The 26627-nt window shown below is 28.9% G+C and overlaps 1 protein-coding gene across 5 annotated transcripts; it reads right to left on the bottom strand.

The window, feature by feature from the left end:
- Positions 1–766: 766 nt before the first annotated feature.
- LOC145181237 (BLOC-2 complex member HPS3-like) lies at positions 767–26627 on the bottom strand. Of its 5 annotated transcripts, XM_090065590.1 has the most exons (24): positions 25804–26627; positions 25353–25612; positions 25096–25263; positions 22382–22714; positions 18656–18801; positions 17935–18050; positions 17067–17327; positions 16761–16866; positions 16363–16434; positions 15930–16026; positions 15790–15838; positions 11949–12042; positions 11799–11870; positions 10772–10870; positions 10590–10656; positions 10079–10113; positions 8276–8356; positions 5355–5418; positions 4953–5167; positions 4317–4448; positions 4089–4166; positions 3741–3828; positions 3456–3598; positions 767–1219 (listed from the first exon to the last, which is right to left on the bottom strand). In XM_090065590.1, the coding sequence occupies exons 1-24, from the start codon at positions 26514–26516 to the stop codon at positions 1199–1201; spliced, it is 3510 nt and encodes a 1169-aa protein (XP_089921716.1). In that variant the 5' UTR covers positions 26517–26627; the 3' UTR covers positions 767–1198. The 5 variants fall into 5 exon arrangements, with proteins under 5 accessions (XP_089921716.1, XP_089921719.1, XP_089921715.1 ...); XM_090065593.1 differs by lacking the exon at positions 18656–18801 and having other exon boundaries at positions 25804–26588; XM_090065589.1 differs by lacking the exon at positions 767–1219 and having other exon boundaries at positions 3312–3598.

The raw sequence follows: 26627 nt of genomic DNA, 5'->3' as shown, positions 1-26627 counted from the left end.
CATGAAAAGATTGTGGTTTGATTCGATGAATATAAAAGATTAATTAATTCTGTAGTGTAGGGCGGGGCTAGTTGAGCAATTTTTACTAAATCTAATAAATCTCTTGAAAGGGGTGCGTCGGATTTACATATTTTTTCACTATTGGAAAGATAATTTTATCAGCTAAAAATTGCTTAAGAAAAAAAAAACGTTTTTAGATTTGTTTAAAAAAATATTCCCTAAAGTTTACCAAAGTTTTTACTGTGAGGGGTAAGTTTTTACTGTCTGGGGTAAGTTAAATATAAAGTTAGTAAGTTAAAATTTTTATTCTTTAAAACTTTTGACTTATATATTTTATTGACTAAGTAATATTTAAGTAAAAATATTTTTAAATAGTAAAAATAAGTAAAAACATTTTTAAAAGAAGCAAAAATTTATTAGTTTTCAATCACATTAAGACATTCTTTTAAAAAATGAATTTTAGATATTATTTTAAATTAGGAGTATTTAATAATGCTTAATTTAAAAGTGTTTATGCAACTTAAAATGTTTACCCAACGAAATTTGTTTCTCCGATAATGCCGTTTTATCAATTTTTTTCCAACCTGCTCAACTTACCCCGACTTGACTACGTGACACAAAAGTTAGGTTATAAAAAGAGCTATAATACTTTGGGAAAAATAGCTTAGTATAATTGAAAGTCAAATAAATGGGTAAAATAACAACACTTAAGTGTTGCCAGATAACTGCTTTTTTAAAAATCTAAAAGAAAAATTGCAGAAACCTCTACCCTAATTGTTTAAACAATTTTATTAGTCCTTTTAAAAGCGTTACAGATTGATTGGTTAGTTTTTTAAAAAAATGATTGGTTAGCAGATCACAATTAAAGGCTTTTTCTTATCTATTTTGCTAACAAAATAACTGTGTAATATATTTAACAATTTTTAAAAGATTTTAAAGAAAAGAAAAATGCCAATTCAAAAACTTCTTTACGGGTGTCTCGTTAAGTAAACATTTTGTGCAGCCTTAATATTCTTCTTGTATCGAACATAGTAAACTCTCAAGCTTTGATTCTAGGAATGCTACTTCACCAGTTGGAACTGTTTTACATTTTTCCTTTGATTTATCATACTTTTATTACCTCTGAACTGAAAGTTTTTGACTTATTTTCTTGCTTGAACTGATCATTAAAATTCTTCAATTGCGCAAATTTATTCAATCACAGCATTTCAAGGATTTTCTAAAGAATGAAAATCTTCTGAATCATTCACACAAAAGTCACATAATTTTAGCAGCTTCATTGAATTTTAAAAAAAGCTAAAAATGCGGGTGAGTTCTAAATAATTCTAAAATGGGTGAATAGTTTTTCACTTGTTTTTGGAATCTCTACTTTTCAGGTCTCTTTTTGGTTAATGAAAAAAACATAAAAATCGTATTAAAAAAAAACAATAGATAAAGAGTAAACCAATTAGAATCTTCATTGATTTACATTCTTTAGGCTTAAGCTTTTCAACATATAAACGCATTTACCTAAAAACATGGTTTATAGAAGTTTTTTTCCTATTTATTAGATTAAATCTATTGATTGCATTCATCAGATTTATAGAAATTTTGTTTCTTCAAATATATGGAAAACTTTAATATCGCTTGCACATTTCCTTAAAAATCAACTGAATAAAATAAATTTAGAAACATGTTCACATATAAAAATTCAGTATAGAGATGTACCAAAATAGGGATCTCGTAATATTTAAATTCAGATTGTTTTTAAGACCTCTTTTGAAAATAAAAATCTGATAGCTTTACAAGAATCGTATATCAACCAATCCAACCATATAAAAATGGTTTTCCTTGAGAAATTAAACCCTAAAGGCATTAGGTCTTGAGCCAAAAAAAAGGAAAAAATTTGGTCACAAGTCAGACGTAAACGTCAAAAATACAGAAAAACAGCGAGAAAAATTGGTTGATGGACAAGAAATCATTTTGGACGATGAAGAATATTTTAAATTTGGTAATATTTTTTGAGTGGAAATGTCCGAATTGTACTGATTTTTGAAACCACCAAGTAAAAATAGAAATTAAAAATAGAAAGCTAAATATGAACCTAAAAATCTAGTTTTATAGTTGTATTTCACCTGCAGGAAGTAACAAGCATTTTATTAGCAAACTAAATGTTTAAGCTGTTGATTATGAATATTAACATCTAGCAAATTTTTCCCAAAGATTGAATGACTTTGAAAAACATCTCTGGTGTCCCATAAGAGGATAAACTACTAATCGTCCCCAAAGTAGGATCGATTGAAGATTTTTAAGCTATTTTAAGTTAATTGGCTCAACAGTCGAGACGTTTGAAACGAAAGACAAAGAAGCTTTAAATAGCAACTTCTATTGTCTAAGCTATGATGGAACGGATTCGACAAATATAAAAAAATATGAAGATATTAGACTGTAGAGCATCGGTTAATTCTTTTTTTCTAAGAACTGACTTTTTTTTTAAAACAAATACTAGATGTTTATTCGGTACGAGTCAAACCTTTTGAACATGGGTTTTTGTATGTATTTATGTATGCATGCATGCATGCATGCATGCATGTATGTATGTATGCGTGCACGCATGCGTGTATGCACGTATGTGCGCGCATGCATGCACGCACGCACTTATTTATGTACATATTATATGTAGGTAGGTGGTAGGTGTGTTAAAAAAAAAAAAAAAAAAAAAGAGAAAGAAAAGAAAGTTATAAGAGCTGCTACAAAATTTCACTACCAACGTTACTTGTAATAGTACGATTATGTGATGATTTATTGTATTTTCGTTAGACATAAAATCATCACTTTATTAACTGACCACAGTTAATATTTTTATACCGTTATGTTCTAACTAGACACCGGTCTTTGGTTTTCGATTTTTTACGATTAATAACGGATTATGATAAAATTTTTGGTAAAGTTATTTAAAATAAATCTAATTTTCTGAAAAGTCTAAAAGTCTATTAAAAAAGAATTCTTTATGCGTTTAAAAGAAAACAGCCAGTTGTTAGTTAAAATTTATTTTAACGGGATTAAATGGGTTTAAATTAAAAAGCAGCTCTGCGCAATGTCTTAAAACAAAATAACAAGCTCTGCGAGGTATCGCAATTTTTTTCTGAAATTCTGTAAATTTGTATGTCTAAATATAAGTTATTTTAATTTCGAGTGCATACATAAGTCCGGTCTCTAGTTCTAACAATAAACTTAAAAATTAGATTTTTAGATTAGATAGTTTGAAAACTTAAAAATTAGCAGTTTTGAAAACAAGCTTCAAAAGACAAGGAAGAAAACAGATTAAAATAAATAATACATTTATAATAATGTTAGTTTCATGAAAACAACTATTATAATTATAATTTAACATCACGTCAATCTTCGCGTTTAAAAACATCTTTCAAGTTTTACGCTTCTAAAGATGATGATTCCAATAAGCGATATTTACTCACCATTTCTCGTTTCAGCAGATTTGCTTTTGTGAAAAACCAGCATTCAAGAATGAATGGAAGGAAGAACTGAAGGTTACCATCGCGAGGCAAAAAATCAAAAAACTCGAGGGGAGAGTATGCTCGTGTAAGACGATGTAAAACACCTAAAAGAAAAAGATTTTCGTTTATAATAAAAAATTCGTTTAAATCCTGTCAGCGATCTTTCGTAAAAACCTATTAGTAGTTTCTAACTCTTGTAAGATAAGAAGTTTAACACGATGAGATACAAGGGTACGGGAGAATTACCTCGAAGTACTCCTAAAATAGCTTGCTTGTTCCACACCATGTCATCGTTTTTTAATAATTCAAATACATGTTGAAGAAGTGTCTGCCACTAAAACGATTGTTTAACTAAGTTTTTAAATTTAGTGGAAATCTATTGAACTGACTTGATTATCAAACATTTAAAATAATTGAAAAAAAAAAAGACAAAAATTAACAAAAAATTCTATAAAATTAATGATTGATTTGATTGGGTGTTCTTAATTTTATTTAACTTATTATTACAATTTTACAAAAGATTAGCAGAACATTTTGCAGTTGATTAAAAATATTTTTTAATGAACTAAATTAGAGTTAGAAAAAGAAATTCACTTGCGCTTTCCAATCAAAAACATCATTGGCGTATTGGACAGTAATATCAACGTAGTTCGCCATTAAATAAACCGCAGCCTGAAAGAGAAAGTATATTGTTATTATGTACTCAAAATATATGCGCTATGGGTAAAACTATCATAAAAATATATGCGCTATACGTAACACTATCATAAAAATATGCTTTAAGCACAAAAAGATATATGTAATTAACTTTGAACAACAAACCTCTCTGATAAAATCCACTTTTGGCCAACAGAGCAACAACAGAGTATCTTTACCAACAAATGAATATTTATCTAGCATTTGCAAGACACTCGTTGCTAGTTGTTTCTTACAGTACTTCGAACATAAAATAGACTATTAAAAAAAAACAACAAAAAAACGTTTTTTTATATCTACTGGTTCTAGTCTTTTAGTTTAGTACATGTTAATAAAGCTAGCCAATCCTCATGCAATCATAGGTGTCAGTAACTCCCACAATTTGCAAAATAAAAAAACAACCTGATCAACTTAACATTCGCCCTACATAGAATTTTTCTCACACGCACCCTACCAAAAAGGTACACTTAAACACAAGGCAAATCATTGCAACTATATTTTGTACAACAAATCTCAAATAACCATTCTGTAAATATTAGGAAATATAGTCTCGAGTCTACAAGTGTAAGACTGCAAAAAAAAAAAAAACAAAACAAAACAACCCTTTTTGGTAGGGCGAAGGTTAACACTATCATCAAGATCATAATTTAATAAAGTTAAGTCTTTTAATTCACCTGAAGTTTAATAGTTAAGTCTTTTCACCTGAAGTTTAATAAAGTTAAGTCTTTTCACCTGAAGTTTAATAAAGTTAAGTCTTTTCACCTGAAGTTTAAGCAAAGTTTCACAGCAACAACAGCACGGACAATAATTCACATTTTTTGAATCTTCGAGGTTGATACCTTTACCAATAGAAAAAGACAAACTTTGTAAATATTGGTTTGGATTTGTTAGATTTGAAGAAACTTGATTTTCATACTTTGAAGCATTTTTGATAGCCATTTGCTTAAAAATACAATCTTGAGAACACGGGGGATCTCCTACAAAACGTTAAATTAGCCTATATAAAAATTTAAAAGGAAAAGTAAATTTCAGCATAGAAAAACTCAATGGATTAACTCATATTGACAATTTAAGCTACCATGCAACAACTATTTTTTTGTAAACTTCAAAAACAAACTAATTCTAAACTAAAAAAGTCAGAAAAGCTCTTTCAAAACAATTAACCTGTAAATGGTAGCATTGAGTCCAACCATTTGAAGCGAACAGCAAAATGACCATTTCCTTTTGGCTAAAACATTAGACATAAAATAGAAAAAGTAACAAAAGATCATCTACATAACATTAAAAAATTATTATGCAGTGCTAATTGTTAGCTGTGATTTAAAAAACATATTTTTGTAATATAGGTGTTAAGTAATAGCCAAGTTGAAGTTAAATGATTTCAAAATCTGGTGTTTTATTAATCGATGCGTCGGCAATGGCTAAAACAGCTATAAAATTTAGTTGTAAGAAGACGAACATGCAGAAGGTCATACAATTACTTAGTTTTGCTTATAACATCAGCTAAACACCTTTTTAATGCAACAGTTTTTACTTTGGTTTAATGACAGTTTCTTATTTTATTTTAATTAGAGTTTTATAACAGCAGTTATCTGGATTTTACCTTTAGGCATTCGTAGCTTCAAATGCTTGTTAAAGAAGTTTAAGTAATAACATTATTTAAAGATCTTTTAAAGTGTCACTCTTGGGAGTAAAAAAAATAGGCAGAAATAAGCTGATGTGTTGTTCTTTGATTTGTATTGGTTTTAAGTATTGGCTATAATCGCTATTAGGTTAAAGTGAGTAAACAAATATCGAGAAAAATATTTGGAAATTTATCTACAAAATTCTTTTGTTATCACAAATTGACACTTTAGAATTGATCGGTGTTGCTCGATTTTCAGTTATATATTTTTTGCAGCCACATAAAAAGGTTCGATCTATTGAAAGAAAAGCATGAAATGGAAAAAGGAAAGGATTTAAAAATAACTATAAAGCAAAATCATCCATTCACTCCATAAAATCATTCATTCACTCCATAAAAGCAAATCCGTGTCAGTTGCAGAGAGTCATACGAGAAAATTCAAATGCACCCAAGCTTTGATTGGAAAAGCATTTAAATCTGAAGAATATAAAGCATACTGCGAAGGCGACGTTTTTTTCTTTTTTATTAATTTAAATAAATCAAAGTTTTTTAGTAGTGTGTGGTTGCTTTAACTTTAGTAAGGTTTAGGATTTAGGGAGGTATGGGTCTAGAGTTATGTGGAAGGGGTATATGAAAGGTTCAGATCGAGGTTGATGGCGTGAGGATTACTTGGTTAGGAAAGGGCAAGGATTGGGCATAGTTTGGTTAGGAATGGGCAAGGTTGAATCATTAAAGGGTTAAGATTGTGTTTACCGTCCTCAGTATATTCTATTATACTTCAATAAACGTTCTATTAGTGTGTAATGGTTGGCATTCTTTTATTCATTAAGTTTATAAAATGCAAATAATGATCTCTTCCTCCATCTGTAGTTTTCGATACTCTTTTTATCAATTAGTCCTCTTTTTGTTCTTCTTTTTCTATACGATTATCTCTTCTTTATTTGAAACTTCTGGTTATATGAGCTTTATAGTTTTTGCTTGTTTTCCCGGTTGCGATACCAATTCATCATTTATTTATATAGCTGGTTGATGAGTCTTCATGTTTACGTCTATTCCCAATTGTTTTTAAATTTTCTTCTTTCCGTTTTATCATTTACTTACGTGATAGGTTGATGAATCGTCGTGTATAAGTCTTCTACAGGTCGTTGTTTTTAACTTTTCTTCTTTTCGCTCTATCGCTTACGAGTTTTCGAGTTTACGTCTTTTCCCAGTTGTTTTTAAATTTCTCTTCTTTCCACTTTATCGTTTATTTATATGACAGCTTGAATAAGTCTCCGTGTGTCTTTTCTCAGTTGTTGGTTTTCATTTAATTATTTTCGCTATATCATTTATTTATATGAAGAGTTGACGAGTCATCTTGTGTACGTATTTTCCGAATGTTGTTTATAATTTAATTCTCCTTCCTCACAATACCATAAAAAGAAAGCTATGTAAATAAAAAGAAAGCTATGTAAACTTTTAGGCAGAGAAAACTTGTGCATAATTGAAGACGATTAAACATTTGCTCGCAAGTTCTTTGTATGCAATCTTCTCCTGTGTTTTGAAAAGTGCACCATACATTACTCGTAAGACTTTGAGCTCGGATTTGTATGTAGAAAAATTTGTATGTAGAAAAATGCTTAAAGAAACGTCTTATGTCATTTATTAAAAACCATGATATATTGACAATATTCTTTAGCCTGATGCTTTGAACAAAATGGCGTCATATTGGTACCTAAGGAAGCAAATCCTCCAAACTATCCTGAGCAGCGAGTTAGTGAAAGTTATTGGTCAATTATAAAAGAATTCCTATTGAAAAGCAAGAAATTAGCTTAAGATGAAGAAGATTCTAAAGAAAAGTGAATAGCAGCTTCAAAAAAGTAACTCAAAGCAAAATCCAGGAGATGATGTCAAGTACTCACAGAAAAAATCGGTTTCTATCTAAGCGTCCAATTAAAAATATAAAAAATGATTGAAAAAAATAATTTAATAAGCTTTATTGTGTGAAAAAAATTACAAAAATCTGTTAAGTAGTTTTCGAGTAAGTAACAATTAAAGGGTGCTGAATTTCATCGTGTTCAACCGATATTGTAATATTTATCTTATTATGAATATTATTTAACTTATTATGCATTATTTCCTGTTAATTCTGAACGAGAGAGAAAAAATTTTGGCATGAAGACAGCATTATGCAATTATTATGTATACAGTTTGAACATGGGGGTATTAATGCGCATCAACCTCATATTATCGCATAATGATTCACGTTAATTATAACATGATTTTCTATTCAATATTTCCACATTACAACATGATTTTATATGTAAGATTACAACATTATTTATGATACAACTTTAAATGAAACATCACATTTTTTACAATATGATTTTATGTAATTTTATTTATAACAAAACATAAACATATTTATAACAAAACATTTGAAATTATTAATAAAAAACATTTGACAAATAAAAGTTCTTACTATATGCTGGTGACTAGTTTGCCATTTTTCAGAGTAATGACTTTTAGACATTTTTATTAAGTATTGATCGATTAAAAGTACCTAGAAATACAGTTCACAAATACCTTAAGGAATTGATATGCGTTATTTTTAAAATATTTGAATATATTTAATTTCAACAACAAGGTAATATATATATAAAAAAAAAATTACTTTGTATTTGAAATATTTACTGTAAGTAACATACACTTAACCGCAAAATCAACGCACCACTTATACATTTCGATTTATCTTAATTTTTGTCAATATTATCATATATTTTGACAAACATATTAAGAATAGAACACATGAACACAATTATTTCGATGATAATAATAAAATAGACTTTGAGGATGGTGAAAAAAGAAAAACTAAAACCAAAAATATGGTTCGTTTAACAAAATAAAGTAAAAAGATGATTATTGTTATGCACACTAATACAGCTTAAATTGAAACATTTTTTGACTTATCAATAACTAGTATCACCACCTCTTGATGTTATTACAGCCTGACAGCGCTGTATCATACTTTTAATTAGAGATCTAATTGTTTCTTGAGGGATATCTTCCCACACGCGGATATGACTTTGTCACAACTCGTCTAGGCTGTTAGGTGGTAAATGTTGACTTCTAACACGGCATCCCATTATGTCCCAAAGATGCTCTATTGGGTTCATACCTGGACTGCAAGCTGGCCACTCAAAAACTTAAATGTTAACATTATTTAAGCATTCAGTAACAATATGTGCTGTATGTGGTCTAGCATTATCCTGCATAAGAAGGAATCCATCTTCAATGTATGTAGCAAAAGTTACCACAAAAGGTTCTAAAATATCTGCTATGTATTGTTGTTAAGTCAGATGTCCACCATCAACAATAAAAAGCTCTGTGCGAGCTGTTAAAGATATTCCGCCCCAGACCATCAATGAGCCGCCTCCATATAAAGTGGTTTCTCGAATGTTACAAGCGAAATATCTTTCATTTGGTCTTCTGTACACTCGTGGGCGGCGATCAGAACTTACAAGGTAAAACCTTGACTCATCTGTAAATAAGACCTGTCCCCAATCATGTATTTCCCAACTCGTATGCTTCCTTGCAAAAGCCAGTCTGTTTCTTCGGTGGTCTACAGACAATTTGGGACCAGCAGCTGCTGCCTGAGATCGTTAATTTAAAGCACGAAGTGTTCTTCTTATAATATCTTGACTAACAGCAGTTCCATGAACCCCAGCAAGTTGTATTTGGAGACTTTGTGCAGTAGTGAACCATTCTCTCAGCATTCGAAGCAATAAAAATCAGTCCTCCACAGCATTGCTAGCTCAAAGTCTGCTTTGACCAAGTTGTCTAGCGTGATCATTGATCTCTACAAAGCTTTGTACCCTACCGACTGTTGTATGAGACACTCCAAATCTTCTACCAAGTTCGTGGTTTGTTAATCCTTCATTGGACAGAGTAACAATTGCAACACATTCATCTTTTCTACTGTTAAAACAATTTAAAAGCAATAGGTACTTTTCTTTTAGAAGTGAGGTTTAATTACAGCAAAGCATGCTACTCATGAAAAGCTATAATTTCGAAATTAAATAAGGGAAACGGAATAAAACCTTCAAAAAGTGTAACAATCCGGGATATACATAGTATTTTTCAAAATAAGTCGGAATTTACAAGTGGTATGTTAATTTTGCAGTTTAGTGTATTTTTGAACTGTTTTAGACTTTGTTTTTACAATCATTTTAAATGGAAAAAAAATTCTTTGAAAATTAAGACAGTTTAACAAAATATAACATACAGCAACATCTAAGAAATGATTTTGATAATTGCCATCTAAAAAAATAATTACAGAAGATATAAAAAGTAATTAATAAAACTTATTGTTTAAAAACAAATTCATATTATAAATCTAATTAAATTTAAGTTTTTTACTAACATCAGAAATAAATTAACAAACAAATAATAATAATTAAAAAAGTGCTTTTTAAGTGTTTTAAGGCACTGCTTTTATGGAAAAAGGCAGCAAATATTATGTTAATTAAATCCAAGTAAGCTTTTAAAGTTGTAACCTAAAATCCAAATTAAAGAAAGAAGATTTAAAACTTGATAGACAGATTTTCACTCTCACATGTCCTGCAACTATAAAAAGCTTTAATAACAAACAGTCAAAAATATAATTTATCAATTTAAGTTAAAACTTGAAGATTGATAACTTACATTGAGATGCTAACATGATATATATTAAGATTTATAAATTTAAGAATGTAACATAATTTTTCTGCAACTAGATTTCAAAATAAAATTCACACCATTTAAAATGCCTTCTAAGACACTGCATACATTGAAGCTACAAACCATTTGTCCATTTTTATTTTTCTATTAAAAATAAAAAGAAATTTAAAAAAATGCTCAATACTTAGGTATTAAAACAAGTACAACAACTGTATTCTTAGGTATTGAATAAATCTTGATAAGAAGAAAATGACTTCACCTGAAAAATCTTCAAGATAGTATTGATATCAATTTTACCAGCACCAAATAAAGAAACAAGGATCTTAGTGAATACAAGCTTAAATCTCTTTTGTAACAGCTAAAAGAATAAGATATAGAATCTACAAATAAATATCTTTATGTTTTTCCACTTTTTTATAAAAGTCACAGAAATGACGCATAATTGGTTGATAAACACCATGTTAGTTATAAAACAAAATTCAATTATCTTTAAGTAAGCATTCAATTTTAATTTATTCAATAAAAATATCAAACCAACAATAGATGATAAGTATCTGATGTAAAAGTGAAATATAAAAGATATGCAATTATAGTTATAATAAAGAGAAACTATTTTAATGATTTTTGTCAGACTGTATTTTAAAAAATCTTGATAAAACATTGTGCAATATGAATAATTTACAAAGCCCTGATCCTTTTCATTTTATTTGTTATCTTAATTGAAAAAAAAAAAAAAAAAATGTAATTAAAAGATAACTGTGCTAAAGCTCGCCATTTTATGTTGCATTATCTAACAATTTTTATTGACTAATCAGACAGACTAGTACCATAACTTAATAGAAAAAAAATTGTGCTACAGTATTGTTGCAGGAACACCCTCATTATTTTAAATACTTCATCTTTTTAAAATGTTCTCTGTTAAGTTTTTTTTTAGTTTGTTTCAATAATTTGTTTTGATTTCTTTGTTCTTGTTTCTTTTTTAAAAAAACTCAATATATCAACAATTCAGATCATATCCTAGATATTACTCAAGGTCATCTTCCAGATGCTAAATTATTTCTACTCTATGAAAACACATAACAATAGTGTCAGGAAGACTTTTTTGGTAAGTTTGGTTTTGTGATAAGTTATACAAATATCAATAAACTGTTAAAGTATAAATCTTTTTTAAAAAAAATGTAAAAAATCTTTTTTAGTTTATGTTTATTTTTTTTATAAAGTATTTAAATTTATAACAATAGAAAATTTAAATAACAAAGAGTAAAGTAATAGGCAAATGAACATACCTGGCCAACTGGAGAAGTAAAATCATGTGATAACAAATTGTAATTCTTAATGCATACTGTAATCAGAGAGTCCTTAAAAAAGTTATAAAAATTGAAATTCCTCAATTGTATTTGTAAAACTAAACTTTATTGTAAATAATAAAACCCTACCTCAGGCATCTCTTTGAGCCAACTTTCAGCATGGGCTGGATCTCCAAGCTCCATGTTTAAAATAGCAAAGCATAAATAATCATATGGTCTTAATCTAATCAAAAAATATCAATTTTAAAAGAAAGAATAATAGGTTTGTTTTCGTTCAATTAAAACCATTTTTAGAAATGTTTTAAAGAGAAGAATAATTTTTTGATATTTTACTTCAAGAATAGTGCTTAAGTTAATTCTACAGATTAAAGTCTTTCAAGCATTCATTATGTTGATTCTGTGAATTTATACTTTTATTTATTTTTATCTGCTTGGCTATTTTATTTTCAATAAATATTATGAATAAATATTGGGGAAAATATTCCCTGGTTAATTAAGATAAAAGTTACTGAACTTACACAAAATATTTCTATACCATTTCAAAAAATGATTTTTTTTGAGAATTTTTTACTTTCTATATAAAATATAATATTTACTGAAAGTTACTACATTTCATAAACAATCTGAGCATTTACAAAGCAAGATAAAGATGGTGTAGCTTTCTGAGTACCCTGGCCAATATTGGTTAGACTATTTTATGCAGCATCTCAGGGTTCCCAAAACATTTAAAAATTCTTTATACATATCTAAAGGTTTTCACACAAATAAACACAAACAGTTTTCACACAAATAAACACAAACAGTTTTTTATTTTGTGTGTAGGTAACTTCTTAACTCTCAATATTGTTGTTATATAATCTACATAATCTATATAATCCTTTTTATAATCTATGAAAGAAAATTACCTCAAAAATATGGCATAAAGATTTTGTCTGGAATGATAAAGAATGGGATTTTTGAAATATTTTGAAAACCACTTCATCAATTTTGTTCATTTTTTAAATTGTTTTAAAGCAAATTTATTTCCCTTTCAAATAATTAATAGGTAATTTTAAAAAATTGCAAACACAGAAAAAACATTTGCATGTAGATATGAGAAAATTCAATTTTGGACAATTTTCACTAGCAAAAAAGTACAAAGTTCAAAGAAAAACTGTCAGTCGTCTCATCAAATTGTGGAGTCAAGATCATGTATTGGGAAAGAAAGTTGAGGAACTAAGAGAAAGGTCCGTCAAGTTTAAAACTTGATCAAAAATTGATCAGTGGGGTTGATGCTAATCCATACTCAAGGTTATTGAAAAAACACTGGTATTCCCAAGTCGACGATCCAAGAAGTTAAAATGAGATATGGCTACACAACACACAGGAAGCAATTCTCTGGAAGATCCCAACAGCAATTTAGAGAAGGCCAAAAAATGCAATTCATAAACTGCTTCAAGAAAAGCTTCAAGTAAATCAAAAGTGCATTATACAGCTATTCACGAAAGTTTAAACAATTGCAGAATTTTTATCAAGTATGTTTGGTTTTTGTTTAATAAAGAAAAACTGTAAAATAATATCGACTTAATTTTTTTTATTTATTAAAGAAAAAGTAATTAGCTTTAAAATGAATATGAACATGTTATAAAAATTTTAATATTTAGTTAGAAAAAAGCTATTACAAAAAATCTTATAGGAAAAATAAGAAGCACAAAAGTTTAAATGAATTGCAACATTCGAACAAAAAATGAAAAAAAAAGCGAAACTAATATTTGAAGTGTCCTCCTTTGTTTTTATAGCAAAGATAAACTCGTTTATGCATTGATTCAACTAATTTCATGCAAATCATGCGAGGTACCTTTAGCCAGTACTCATTCAAAAGTTGCTTTAAATGCTGAGTTAATTGAATTTCATGGTATGTCAGTTGATTGTCGATCTAAGACCAAATATTTTCGATTGGGTTGAGATCTAGTGATCTAGGGCACCAGGGCATCACATTGAACTTTTTTTTCAAAAAATATTCTTTGATTGAGTGTGCTGTATGAGCTGAAGCCCCGTCTTGTTGAAAGATGAATTGCTTGCTTCTGCCATACAAGTGTCTGATTGATGGAACTAAACACGTTTCCAATGTGTTCATGTAGGTGTATTGATTAATTCGGCCTTCTTCCAGCTCACAGAAGCCTATACCTTTGTGAGAAAAACATCCCCAGATGCCAACCAAACCTCCACCGCCTTGTCGACGATGTTGCAAAAACCTGTCTGAATATTTCTCAGTTGCAAATCTTTTGACATTCCCTTGCGGTTTACAACTTGAAAGTTAGTTTCATCACTCCAAATAACTTTTGCCCACTGTTCTACAGACCAGTCCAACCTTTCTTTGGACCACACTCGTAGTTTACGTTTATCCATGATTGAAAGAATAGGTTTTTTAGCAGCTATGTACGTTCCAATACCTTTGTCCGACAATGTTCGTCTCATGAGCTCTCTGCTAACTTTTGGATTATTTTTTGACTCATTGAAGATTTGTGCTAGCTTTTTGTAGCTGAGTCTGGGGTTTTCTCTGCTCATTCTGAATATACCATTTTTGTCACGGTTGCTGAGTTTGGATGGTCTCCCAGTATGCAACATTTTGGAGACGCCCTTGGTAAGTTCCCAGGTTTTGATGGTTTTTCTAATGCAATATTCAGAAATGTTAAGTATTTTGCCTAATTGAACGTTTGTGTGATTTTTTGTCCGCGCCATACCAATAACTTGCCATTTGATGTCACTAGAAACTGATTTTCGACCCATTTGCACGCAATTGAAATTAATTTGAAATTCACAATATTTTAAGTTGATTTTTAATGAATTAAAAGCTGCCTGATGATGTTGTGATGAATTTTTTGATTGAAAAACTACTCAATTATTTGCTAATCAATTGATAAATCCGCTGCGAAAAAAAATTTCGCAGCGAATTTATCAATTAATTAGCAAATAATTGATCCTAAATAAAATCGTTTAAACTTTTGTGAAACCTCTTAATTTGTATCACCTACCTTTTAATGAAATTTCTGAGTAAACGGTAATGAGTCAAAACCTACTTTTTTTTATTCTATTAACAAATAACCTATTTACCAAATTGGAAAAATAATTATTTTGATATCTATTTCCGTTAGATTTTTATTCAAGAAAAACCGAAGATTAGATTTGAAAATTCTGCAATCGTTTAAACTTTCGTGAATAGCTGTAATGGATGATGAAGACTACAGTAAACTTAACTGTTCCACGCTCCCAAGCCAGCAATTTTAAACAATTCTGAAAAGAATTGGCAAAATTGACAATTCCTTTTAGAATTGTATAAAATGGCTGAATTGTCAAAGCCTGACATGATGATCTGCCCATCTTCTGCTCTGATCTTGCATCTTGTCATTACTCAACAAGTGTAATCAAATGGTATCAATAAAATGGTGTCAATTTTGTTGCAAAAAACATGAATCCAGCAAATGTCCTTAATTGAATGTGCTTAATTGAAAAAATTTGGGCAATCAAAAAACTTGAGCTGCATAAGAAGGGCAAAATTGCAGCAGACATCAATCAATTTCACATAATTTATGGTGTGGAATCACAAAACTTTACAAAAACTGATGTCTAAAAGCTCCCTGCTAGGTGTCTGCACTAAATTGAGGAAATATTGGATCAGCTTGAAAATGTTTTTTAAAAACTTTACTCTATTTGGGGGAAAAATTTGCTTTAAGACAATAAAATAAATTATCAATTGCAGATTATCATTGCAGACAGTCTTTAACATAATTTAACGTAAACATTGAGTCTTGAAATAAATACTTTAAAATTCAAGCTTGAAATAAGTTCCTTCTTAAAAGGAAAATTAAAATCAATTAACTTTTGCTGTAAAACATAAAAATCTTGAACAGTTATTTATTCTTCTTTGTAGAGAATTTTTAAATCATTTACTTTGCAAATAATGAAACAAAAATTTAAAAGCTTATAAAACCTGCTGTCAGTTTTGAACTTCATCTTTGTTAAGTAATCCAAAGCAAGATCTAATAAAGTTAAACAGTTTTTATGTTTTCTACAATAAATGTAAACATTTCAAATGTCAGCATCAGAATATGTGCTAATTCATTACTGTACCTGATTGTATATTTTGCAATTGAGAATCAAAAAAGACTTTTGATAATAAAGAAGGCTTATAGTTCAGGTATATGTCCAGGACAAATGTTATGACTTCCTAAAAATAAACACAGTCATCTTAATGAGATGAAAATACATTTTAGTTACCAATTTTTAATATAATGTAAAAAATCTTTTATTTTGTGGCTATCAGGGTTTTTTTGAGCTTTTTTGTGCAAAATAGATATTGAAAAAATTGAGACACCTAAATCCAGATTGTTGGTCTTACCAACTGCTTTTAAAAAATCCAGATTGTTAATCATATATACTGATTTTAAAAAAATCGTTAAAAAGTTTAAGTTGACTGAGAGATATTCAAAATAACAAAAATATAGACTGATAAAAGTATATTAAAAAAAAATAAAGAGAATCTTTAAAAGTTAACAACAGTTACTTTTTCAAGATACAACTTTTTGTCACCAAATACCATTTCATTCAAATAAACAATCATTCCTGGACCATAGCTCTGAAAAAAGAAAAACTATTTCTTAAAATTATTGTCTTTTAATGGATTAAAAACTTGCTTCTTAATTTATTTAACAACATTGCAATCAAAAATGCATACAAAAGAAAACAAACTAAAGTTAATAAAAAATTGCTCTGACTCGGGCAGGGACATAAGATTTGTTCTTTACCAGTACCCAGTTCCACATATCAATTTTTCTACTTTTATAAACAAGTTAAAAAAGGATATTTTTAGGTTTATTTTTGTCCTGCATAGCCTAACCTGCTTGTTCATGTCTAAATAATATTTGAAAACCTTAAAGTCAAACACACAGAAGGAAAAATTACCAATTTTGGTTCCAAAATTAATCCTTTAAGTATTTGTTCAAAATTAACTTCAGCCAAATTAGAAAATTCTGACACTTGGGAATAATAGCCAAAAGTAGAATCACAACTGGAAAAAAAAATTAAAATCATAGCAAAACCAACAGTCAGTTTTTGTGTGTATATATGTATGCATTTGTGATCATCTAAATTTTCTAACAATGCCTTTTATGTTATAAACATTCAAGACTTTTTAGCCAAACTAAATAAGGAAATTTTTTGGTTTACCAGAGTGACCTTTAAATGGCAAAATCAAGAAATAGTAATTACCATAAAAAGAAATCTGCAAGCTTCAAAGCTGAATCTTTCATCAGAGAAAGTAAATTTCTTTTCTCATCATTATTAATACCACAATACAAATGAGAACGCACAAGCAAGTGAGCTTCACTTAATAGCTGATAGTAAACTGATGGATTAGTTAACTCGCTACCTTTTATAAATCGCATAATGTTCTCATATATAGATGACACAGATGGTTTTGCCATAACAAAAACATTCCATGAAGAAATACTGCAAGTAACTTTCTTTGACCTACAAAAAAATTAAAGTAATATAAAACTGTTATGTACTAAAAATTGCTAAAACTAAATGACAATCATCAAAAGACAGAAAGCAAAGAAGAAAAAAAAAAAAAACATTGTTAAATAATCTTAAACCTAAAAACATTTCTTTGATTGTTGTTAAATTAAGTTAAGATTGATGGTGACACCCTTATGCCACAATTATCTGGTAATTCAGTAAATCAGTTTTGATCTCTGTATGTTTCAGTTCTTATCTACTAGTTATAAATTTATGAATTGTTTTTATGACTTAGTCTTAGTGAGCTTTGAAAAGCTTAACTCCAGCAATGAGAAGCAGCCTGTAGAACTTTTTTCAACAAGGATGTTTTTTTCTTTTACATATAAAACAACTATTAGAATTTAATTGTTAAATGCTGTTTATCTGTAATAAGTTAAAAAACAATTTTATATTATTAATTATAGTTAATTGGAATTCTGAAACAAAGTTGGTTTGATCTATTAATACATAGAAATAATTTTTTGACTATGTTTTTTAGAAAATTTATAAACAAAAAATTTTAATATAAATATGCTTTTTTTTGAGCCCCGATATGTAAAAAAGGCAGCTAGCTACATACTTTGACTGGTCTTTCACGAGAAAAACTCTTTTAGATACAGATGAAGATGCTAAATAGATATTGGACAAAGAATAAAATCCAACCAAACACAAGTCAACATCATTCCAGGTACAAGGCTAAACAAAGAGTAATAACAGTAAACTCAATCAATTAAAATCTGAAAAAAAACTTTTATTAACATTAATTTAGTTGTAATCATAACGACGACACTACAGAAGCATAAAACATCAGATTTATAAGAACATATAAATTCAAATAGGTTGATTCAAAATCATTGTAATACTATTCCTAATTCCAATAAAAAACTTGACCAAATTGAATGGCAACCAAGAGTTACACTCAATAAATCATTCTCTTGATGTAATCATTTAGATTAAAAGTCGACTTTAAGAACAAAAAATAAAAATATCAATGAAAGAGACTCAAATCATCTTTGTAAACACAAACCATAACTTTAGCTCATATAAGAAAGTCTAATTCTAAGTCATTAAAGAAGTGATTCTGTTCTTTTTATTTATTGTTTTATATCCTTGTAATTAGCCTTAAACAACACTTATAGTATTGACAAGAATATCAATAATAATATAATGTAATAATTATATTATAAGAACATAGAATAGCAGAGAGGACAAGAAGAACAAAATGAATGAAAGCAAAAAACAAAACAAAAAACTAAACACAGAATAAAAAACTTAAGTTGCTAACAAGTAAACAAACTTACAGATAGAAGATATTTTGAGTCATAAAAAAGATAAGACGATCTTTCAATATCTGGCATTTGACAACTTATTGGTTCATCATTCATTTTCAAATCACTATTGCTTAAACTCCTGCTCTCATTTTGTGAAGATTTCATTTCTTGCTGTTCTGACATAAAAATTTTAGGTGTTAAGGTCACAATAAAATTTAGAAAATAATACAAAGTTTAGATTTTCTAATTTAAATGTTTGATAATACAAAGTTTAGATTTTCTAATTTAAATGTTTGATAATACAAAGTTTAGATTTTCTAATTTAAATGTTTGGTAATACAAAGTTTAGATTTTCTAAATGTTTGATAAAGCTGTAATTTCAAACTCATAAAAGTGATGAAATACAAAGTTTTTGCATTTTTACCACTCATTTATGAATTTTTACCACTCGTGAATTTTTACCATTCACCTTACATTTATGAATTTTTAAACCTTTTACTTGTTCTTGAAACAATCAATCAAAAATTAAATTACAAATATTGTATAAACTTTTTAAAAAACTTTTTTTCTTTTTAAAACTATAATATTGAAATATTAGGCTAGAAGTTTTAGTTTTATTTGTGTTTAACAATTTGTGTCTAATTGTTATTATCCATCAGTTAAAACAAAACTCCAAAACATGAGGTGGAGAATAAACAATTGAATTACCATATTGGCAAAGCTGAGGAACCATCATAGTTTAATGTAACATTTGATCATTTCAATCATGAAACCAAAAATAAATCTTAAAACATTTCTTATTAAGATTAAAAAAAACAATTTTGAAAAAAACAAACTATAGCATGTATGCTTCAATATTTTTGAAAATCAATAGCATATGTTTCAGTCTTTTTGAAAATCAATAGGATGTATTAACTCCACTTTTCAAAAATCTATTGCATGTGTTTTTAAAAAATATTTGAAAAATATTTAAATAAGGAAATATATAAATATTTTTCATATATTTTTAAATTTTCTTGGAGAAATTTGGTTATGCAATTAAATGGGAAAGGAAGTAAACAAGAGTTGATATTATTGGTTAAGAGCTTTTTACTACTAATATGAATACTCATGATGGAGATTTCTTTCTCATGATGGAGATTTCTTTAGTTAATCTCATAAACAGCAATATATCAGTAATAAACATTTCCAACAAACTTATTTAACAAAACTTATTTAACAGAACTTTAGGTTCTGTTGATAATGTTCTGTTGATAGTATTCTGTTGATAATGGAAAATATGATTTACTCCCTATTTGTTCTACTGCTGACTCTTTGCGGGTGAGCAAGACATCAATTACACAGATTGCTCTTTGCCTAACAATTGTTCAATTGAATGATTTTATAATAGTTTTTAATTTGTTGCAAGATTTGACTTCTCATTCTTATATTTTGAAATCACAAGCTCTATATTTACAAAGAAAAGCAAACATTTACAACCAAACAGCTGTTTACAATCCAGAGAACAACTTTGTTAAAAAATGTTCTCTGAAATGCCACAGATAAAGAAGATTGAATACTTTTTAGATTGTTGTGCAAGCCAAAATAAAAACAAACAAAAAATTTAAAAACATGGATGCAGCAAGATGAATTTGCTATGAAAGCACAATAGACCATTTTTGCTACCTGCCATGGTGAACCTCCATGTGATGTTATAGGCAGATTAAAAAGAGCCACAATAACAGGTCAAGAAGAGCAAGGTAATAACATAACATCCATGTACCCTCATAACTTTTTATCATTTGCAACAATTTTATGATAAGTGTATCATACTTATGAACCATGTTCTCACCAAAATTATACCACAAAGAACTGTTATCAGATGATAATATATAATAAAGTTAGAAGACCTTGAACAGCAAAACATTTAAACAAAATGTAAAATTGTATTTAAAGATATTTTAAAGTAAATTGTTTTGAAATTACTTATTTCTTCCTAAAACACACATTACCACGCTGTAACGGTGTTGCTGAAAAGTAACTCATTGATTATCTTAAAAACTGCTTTGAACTGGGTGCTCAAATATTTCCAGGGAAATTGTTTGATTAAATTCTTCAACTGTACCAAATTTCAACAAAATCAAAGAAGTATAGTGAAACAACTTTATTGAGTTGATATAGAATTAATTTACAATTAACTGCAAAATTTACGCACCACTTATACATTTTTTTTCTTACATAGCCTGACAGCGCTGTATCATACTTTCAATTAGAGATCTAATTGTTTCTTGAGGGATATCTTCCCACACGCAGATATGACTTTGTCACAGCTCGTCTAGGCTGTTAGGTGGTGAATGTTGACTTCTAACACGGCGCCACATTATGTCCCAGAGATGCTCTATCGGGTTTATACCTGGACTGCAAGCTGGCCACTCAAGAACTTGAATGTTAATATTATTTAAGTATTCAGTAACAATGTGCCATATGTGGTCTAGCATTATCCTGCATAAGAAGGAATCCATCTTTAATGTACGTAGCAAAAGTTACCACAAAAGGTTCTAAAATGTCTACTATGTATTGTTGACAAGTCAGATGTCCACCATCAACAATAAAAAGCTCTGTGCAAGCTGATATTCTATCCCATACCATCAATGAGCCGCCTCCATATAAAGTGGTTCCTCGAATGTTACAAGCGACTTGACTAACAGCAGTTCCATGAACCCCAGCAAGTTGCATTTGGAGACTTTGTGCAGTAGTGAACCATTCTCTCAGTGTTCAAAGCAATAAAAATTGGTCCTCCACAGCATTGGTAGCTTGTGGTCTGCCATGACCAACTCATCTAGCGTGATCATTGGTCTCTACAAACCTTTGTACCCTACTGACTGTTGTATGAGACACTCCAAATCTTCTACCAAGTTTGTGGTTTGTTAATCCTTCATTGGACAAAGTAACAATTGCAACACATTCATCTTTTCTACTGTTAAAACAATTTAAAAGCAATAGGTACTTTTCTTTTAGAAGTGAGGTTTAATTACAGCAAAGCATGCTACTCATGAAAAGCTATAATTTCGAAATTAAATAAGGGAAACGGAATAAAACCTTCAAAAGGTGTAACAATAAACATTATCATCTTTGTAATTGATAAATCCGGGAAATATATAATATTTTTCAAAATAAGTCAGAATTTATAAGTTGTACGTTAATTTTGCGGTAAAGTGTATAATATAGTGTATATATATTTTTTGCATCACAAACACTGAATGCTTGTTATCAAACTAAAGGCCCTTATGACCATCATCATACTGGTCACACCTAAAACAAGTAAACAGATAAGCACCACTTTTCTCAGCTGCTTCCTTCTAAACATTTATCCATGTATTCTTAAACTTAAAAATTAAATCATTTTTTGTTAAACTGTGTGAATTTGTTGAATTGTTCTCTTTAATTCCAGTCCAAAGTCAACAATCAAACACATAACTGAAGTGTTTGATGTTGACTTTTGACACTTAGTAATTCAAAAAAAATAATAATAATTTAGTTGTTTAAACACAAGAGCTATAATTGAACATCATGCACTTAAACCTTGATCATGATTTATTTGGTAAAAATTTTTTTAATAAACAAAAAACTTGTTTTGTGTGAAACTTTATCAATACTTGCGCTCAAGGAATTCCCTTTTGAAACATAAAACTATTAAAAAAGTTTTTTTAAAAAAAAAAGAAAAAAAAAAGGTTCTTTTACAAAAGAACATTATTTGCCACAAAGTTTATTTGGTACCTTTGTTCAAATTGCTAAAATTACGTTCTTTCCCAGTTTTATTCAAACTATGATAATGATCAGCTGCTAATGCATATAATCGTGATGAATATACTTCAAGACCATTTTTTGTTACAATGTTAAGGCAAGATGCTGTGTGTTCTGCAGAAAAGCAATCTGAAGCATAACTATAAACAGCTATATTTTTTGTTATATTTGTGAAGTCATAAAGAAAACCATGTTTTCCAGTGGAGAAAAAAAAAGCCAAGGCCAACAATGAAAAACCACTAGGAAGCTTAAGGCAGTTGTTTGTCTGATTCATATCCATTTCATTTGTTGGAGTGTCTATGCTTTCTTAAAAAAATAATAAAAGCAAAAAAATATCAACAAACTTAAGTTCTCTTCACTTAGAAAATATTTAGTAAAACTGTGTATATACACAGGGTGATCAGACCAAGTGAAATTTTTTAAAGTTGGTTAGTTATTTAACTCCTATAGAGTTTCTATTTATATTTATGTGTTTAATCTATTTATATTTATGTGTTTAAATAAGACTTTATACTCATGGTTAATATTTTTAAACATTTTACAGATCGAATTTATTAAAAATAATTCACCATGGAAAGAATAAGTTCAACAGTTTCTGAACTGTTTTAAATTAGAAAAATGCCTTGTGCAAGATCCTGGAGAGTGGATTTATGGCCTCTCTCTTCACCAGATTTAAATCTAATGGATTTTGCTATTAGGGGTATTTTTGAAAACAACACATGCTCATTCTTTCACCAAAGTGTAATATCCCTGAAAGTTAAATTAAGGCATTGCTGGGACAAAATTTCACCAGAAATCATCCAGGCTTCATGTTATCAGGTATCTGAGACATTAAGGGGAGTGGTAAAAGCTAAGGTTATGTTGAAAAATAACTTTTCATTTATATTTGTATAGCTATGTATTTCATTTATGCAAAAAATTAAATCAAGTTTCTTACTTTTGTGAAGTTATTTAAATAAAAATTTGTCTACACATGGTCTGATCACCCTGTATACACACACACACACACACACACACACACACACACACACACACACACACACACACACACACACACACACACACACACACACACACACACACACAACACACACATACAGTAGTGCAAAAAAGTTTAAACATTCGGTAGAGATAAAATAAATAAAAACTTTCAAAAAAAAAAAAGATCAAAGAGTGATAATTGGAATAGGAAATATATTGAGTTTTATGATCTCATGTAAAAAATGATGCTAAAGAAAGTGACAAAAAATTATAAGCACATTTACATTTGAACTTATTTTTGACAAAATTTTTTCGAAATAAACTTCTTGCCAGTCTTTTTTTGAATAGTCTTCATACCCATATTTGTTATCACTTACTCTATATAAATGCTTGGGAAAGCCTGAAAAAATTACATAATAAGTACATTTTCAAATATTGAGCTTATTTCTCAATATTGTGGTGAAATGGGTAGAAAAAGCGTCAGTGAAGCCATCAAATGGCCAATCATTAGTTGGAGCAAAGAAGGCAGTAAGAGTAAATGACAAACAGGAAAAATCTTAGGAGTGTTGTGTAAGGATTACAACTAAAAATTATAACATGACAGATGAGGATTCACCAAGTTCTGGTAGGCCTCAAAAGTTGACAAACAAAGATGAACAACATCTCCATAGAATTGTGTTCACCTCTATTTGTCAACTCTAGACAAAATCCTTCATTAAGTTGTAGAACTACACATTTAAAAGTTAAGGTAAGCAGAGAGACAATCAGAAAAAGCTTGCTCAAACTTAAAATAGAAAAATTGGTAGAAAACCTCTCCTAAGCATTAAAGACCAACTTAAGAGAAATTGGTGCAGTTGTACAAGGCAGTGGAGGATCTGTAGGCATCTAGGGTTTTTCTTTTAAAAGAACAGTTCAATGCAACATTTACACAGATTGAGTTAATTAGTTTACTTAGTTAATTAGTTCGACCTTGCAAGTTCTGGCTTTTTTCATCAGCTCCAAAATTCTATGGACGTGGCAAATGCATCTTTCAACAAGACTAAGCTTTAGTGCACAGTGACTTCCGTAAAAGAATGGCTCACAAAAAAAAGATAAACGTGATGCACTGGTGTATCAGATCACAGGATTTCAATCCAATTCAAAACATTTGGGCTTGAATGGATGTTCAAATGATTAAAAGTAAAATAACCTCTACAGAGCATTTAAAAGCAGTTTTAGTGGAAGTCTGGAACTCAGTACTGATGGAACTTTGCATGAAGCTAGTCGAGTCAATTCCAAATAGAATGAGATCATGTTTAAAAGTAAATGGAGGATATTTTCCTTTCTAATTCGCTTTTTATGAAGTAAAACATAGTGCGCTTAAATATATTTGTCATTTGTAATTTCTTTTATTTGTGATATTGTACCAATTTTATCATTATAACAACCATTATTATTTATGCGAGTGAACTTAAACTTTCTTGCTTTACTGTATATATATACTAGTGATTTAATTACTGTAATTCTAGAGAGTGAATTAGTTTAACATTCAACATTTACCAGACAAAGCACAATAAAAATCTCTCACTTTTTTAAAAATTGTTTAAAAATTTTCAAAAAATTATCATAAATACTTTTCATAATTATCATAAAGACTGATTGCAATTAGTATGAAAAACTTATTGCAATTAGTATGAAAATTTATATCTGTTGTAAATTCAAAATACCATTTGTAAAGACAGGCAGCCATTGCAAACTGTGCAGGTGATCTACCATATCATCAAAAGAAATTTCAGAAGGTTCAAATCTTCGATATAAGCGTGTGATACAAGAGGGCTGTTCATTACTAAGTGCTATTACTCGCAATGGATGACCAACTAGTTCTTCAATCCAACCTTAAATTTTATTAAAAAAATAAAAAAAATACTCAAACAAGAAAGCAAGATAAAATGATATTACAGAAAATAAATATTAAAATTTTTACCTGACACTTCTTTAGAAGAAGAATCTTTGTCAACATATGGCTGTTCATCTTTAATCAGATCTAAATTTATAACACTATTTTCGCTATCCCAAATGTAATTTTCATTTTGCTTACTTAAAAATACTCTTTTATTGTTTATAGAAAATGATGTAGCTCTTGCACCATCAGCACCTTGATCAAAATTCCAAACAATTAATTCATCTTCAGAAGAATAATTGTCATTTTGATTTCTGGAGTTAACTTGGTCTTCATGCGTATTGCTTTTATAATAAAAAATTCTTTTATGATAAACAATAAAATTACAAGTTAAAGGTTATATATTTTCAAGAGAATCATAAGACAAAGAAAAGAAAATAAGTTATATTTCTAATTTAAGCAAACAACTTTCTATCTTTATATAACAACTTTTATTTTTAAATTTTATGAAAGTAAAATAATTTAAAAGACTTACTCTATAAGTTCAGAAACATCTTCACCTAAGTATATGCTTCCATCATCTACATTATTTAAAAATATTTGGATGACTCGCAGTTCATTGCTGCATGAAAATGCCAACCAGTTGGTGTAAAGCGAAACACTTTGAATTTTAAACTTGCATTCGATTTCAAGTAATGGATAAAAATCAACCACAGTGTTATTTGTATTAATAGATTTTTTCAAAAAAGCAAATATATGGACTTTGCTTCCACTAGCAGCAGCTATATTACTTTTTATTTTGCAAAGAGAAATATCACAAACTCCATTCAATAAACAAAGATCAATAATAGTGAACTTGCAATCATATGAATCTAGGGTATTTGAATATCCATTTGCAACTGTTGTGTAAACTCGGTATGGTATACTTAAATGTAAATTTAAATAAACTCGGACTTGGCATGCGACACTCTTTGCTGTTATCCCCTTTTTATATTCCACCAATTTAGCTTCCAATGTTACAAGAAACTTTTCCTTTTCACAATACTCCATTTTCAGAACAACACCAGAACTGGTAAAGTTGTGTTCTTTTGGACATCCAACTTTATCAATATTGTAGATGTGTATGTTACCATTTGATGATGCTATAAACATATGAGAGTTACGTTGGCACCATAAAGCTGTAGGCTCATAATTATCATTGAAAGAACTTGGTTCTTTGAAAGTATGACATAAAAATGTTCGCACCATTTTAAAAATTCAATTTAGCACCATCATCAACAAGATATAAAAGAATTTTGAATATGCTAAAGATACTAAATAGAATTCAAATTAGGTATAACCTAAAATACTTTTTAGATT

Source organism: Hydra viridissima, unplaced genomic scaffold (genome assembly GCF_058129835.1).
Source record: "Hydra viridissima isolate aposymbiotic clone 2 unplaced genomic scaffold, HvirCarnegie_v1 scaffold_10, whole genome shotgun sequence".
In the NCBI taxonomy this organism is placed as follows: Eukaryota; Metazoa; Cnidaria; class Hydrozoa; order Anthoathecata; family Hydridae; genus Hydra; species Hydra viridissima.
The sequence above is the reverse complement of the archived record's forward strand: the minus strand, read 5'-3'. Positions and strand labels throughout refer to the sequence as shown.

What these genes read in the sequence shown, in the direction of transcription:
- LOC145181237 (XM_090065589.1), bottom strand. Translation starts at nt 26,516, where the DNA reads ATGGTGCGAACATTTTTATGTCATACTTTCAAAGAACCAAGTTCTTTC. An exon ending in TAATTTTGGAACCAAAATTG is followed by an intron (nt 16,435 to 16,760) that starts GTAATTTTTCCT and finishes TTCTTTTTTCAG; the next exon opens with AGCTATGGTCCAGGAATGAT. An exon ending in ATCATTTCTTAGATGTTGCT is followed by an intron (nt 8,357 to 10,078) that starts GTATGTTATATT and finishes CTGTATTTCTAG; the next exon opens with GTACTTTTAATCGATCAATA.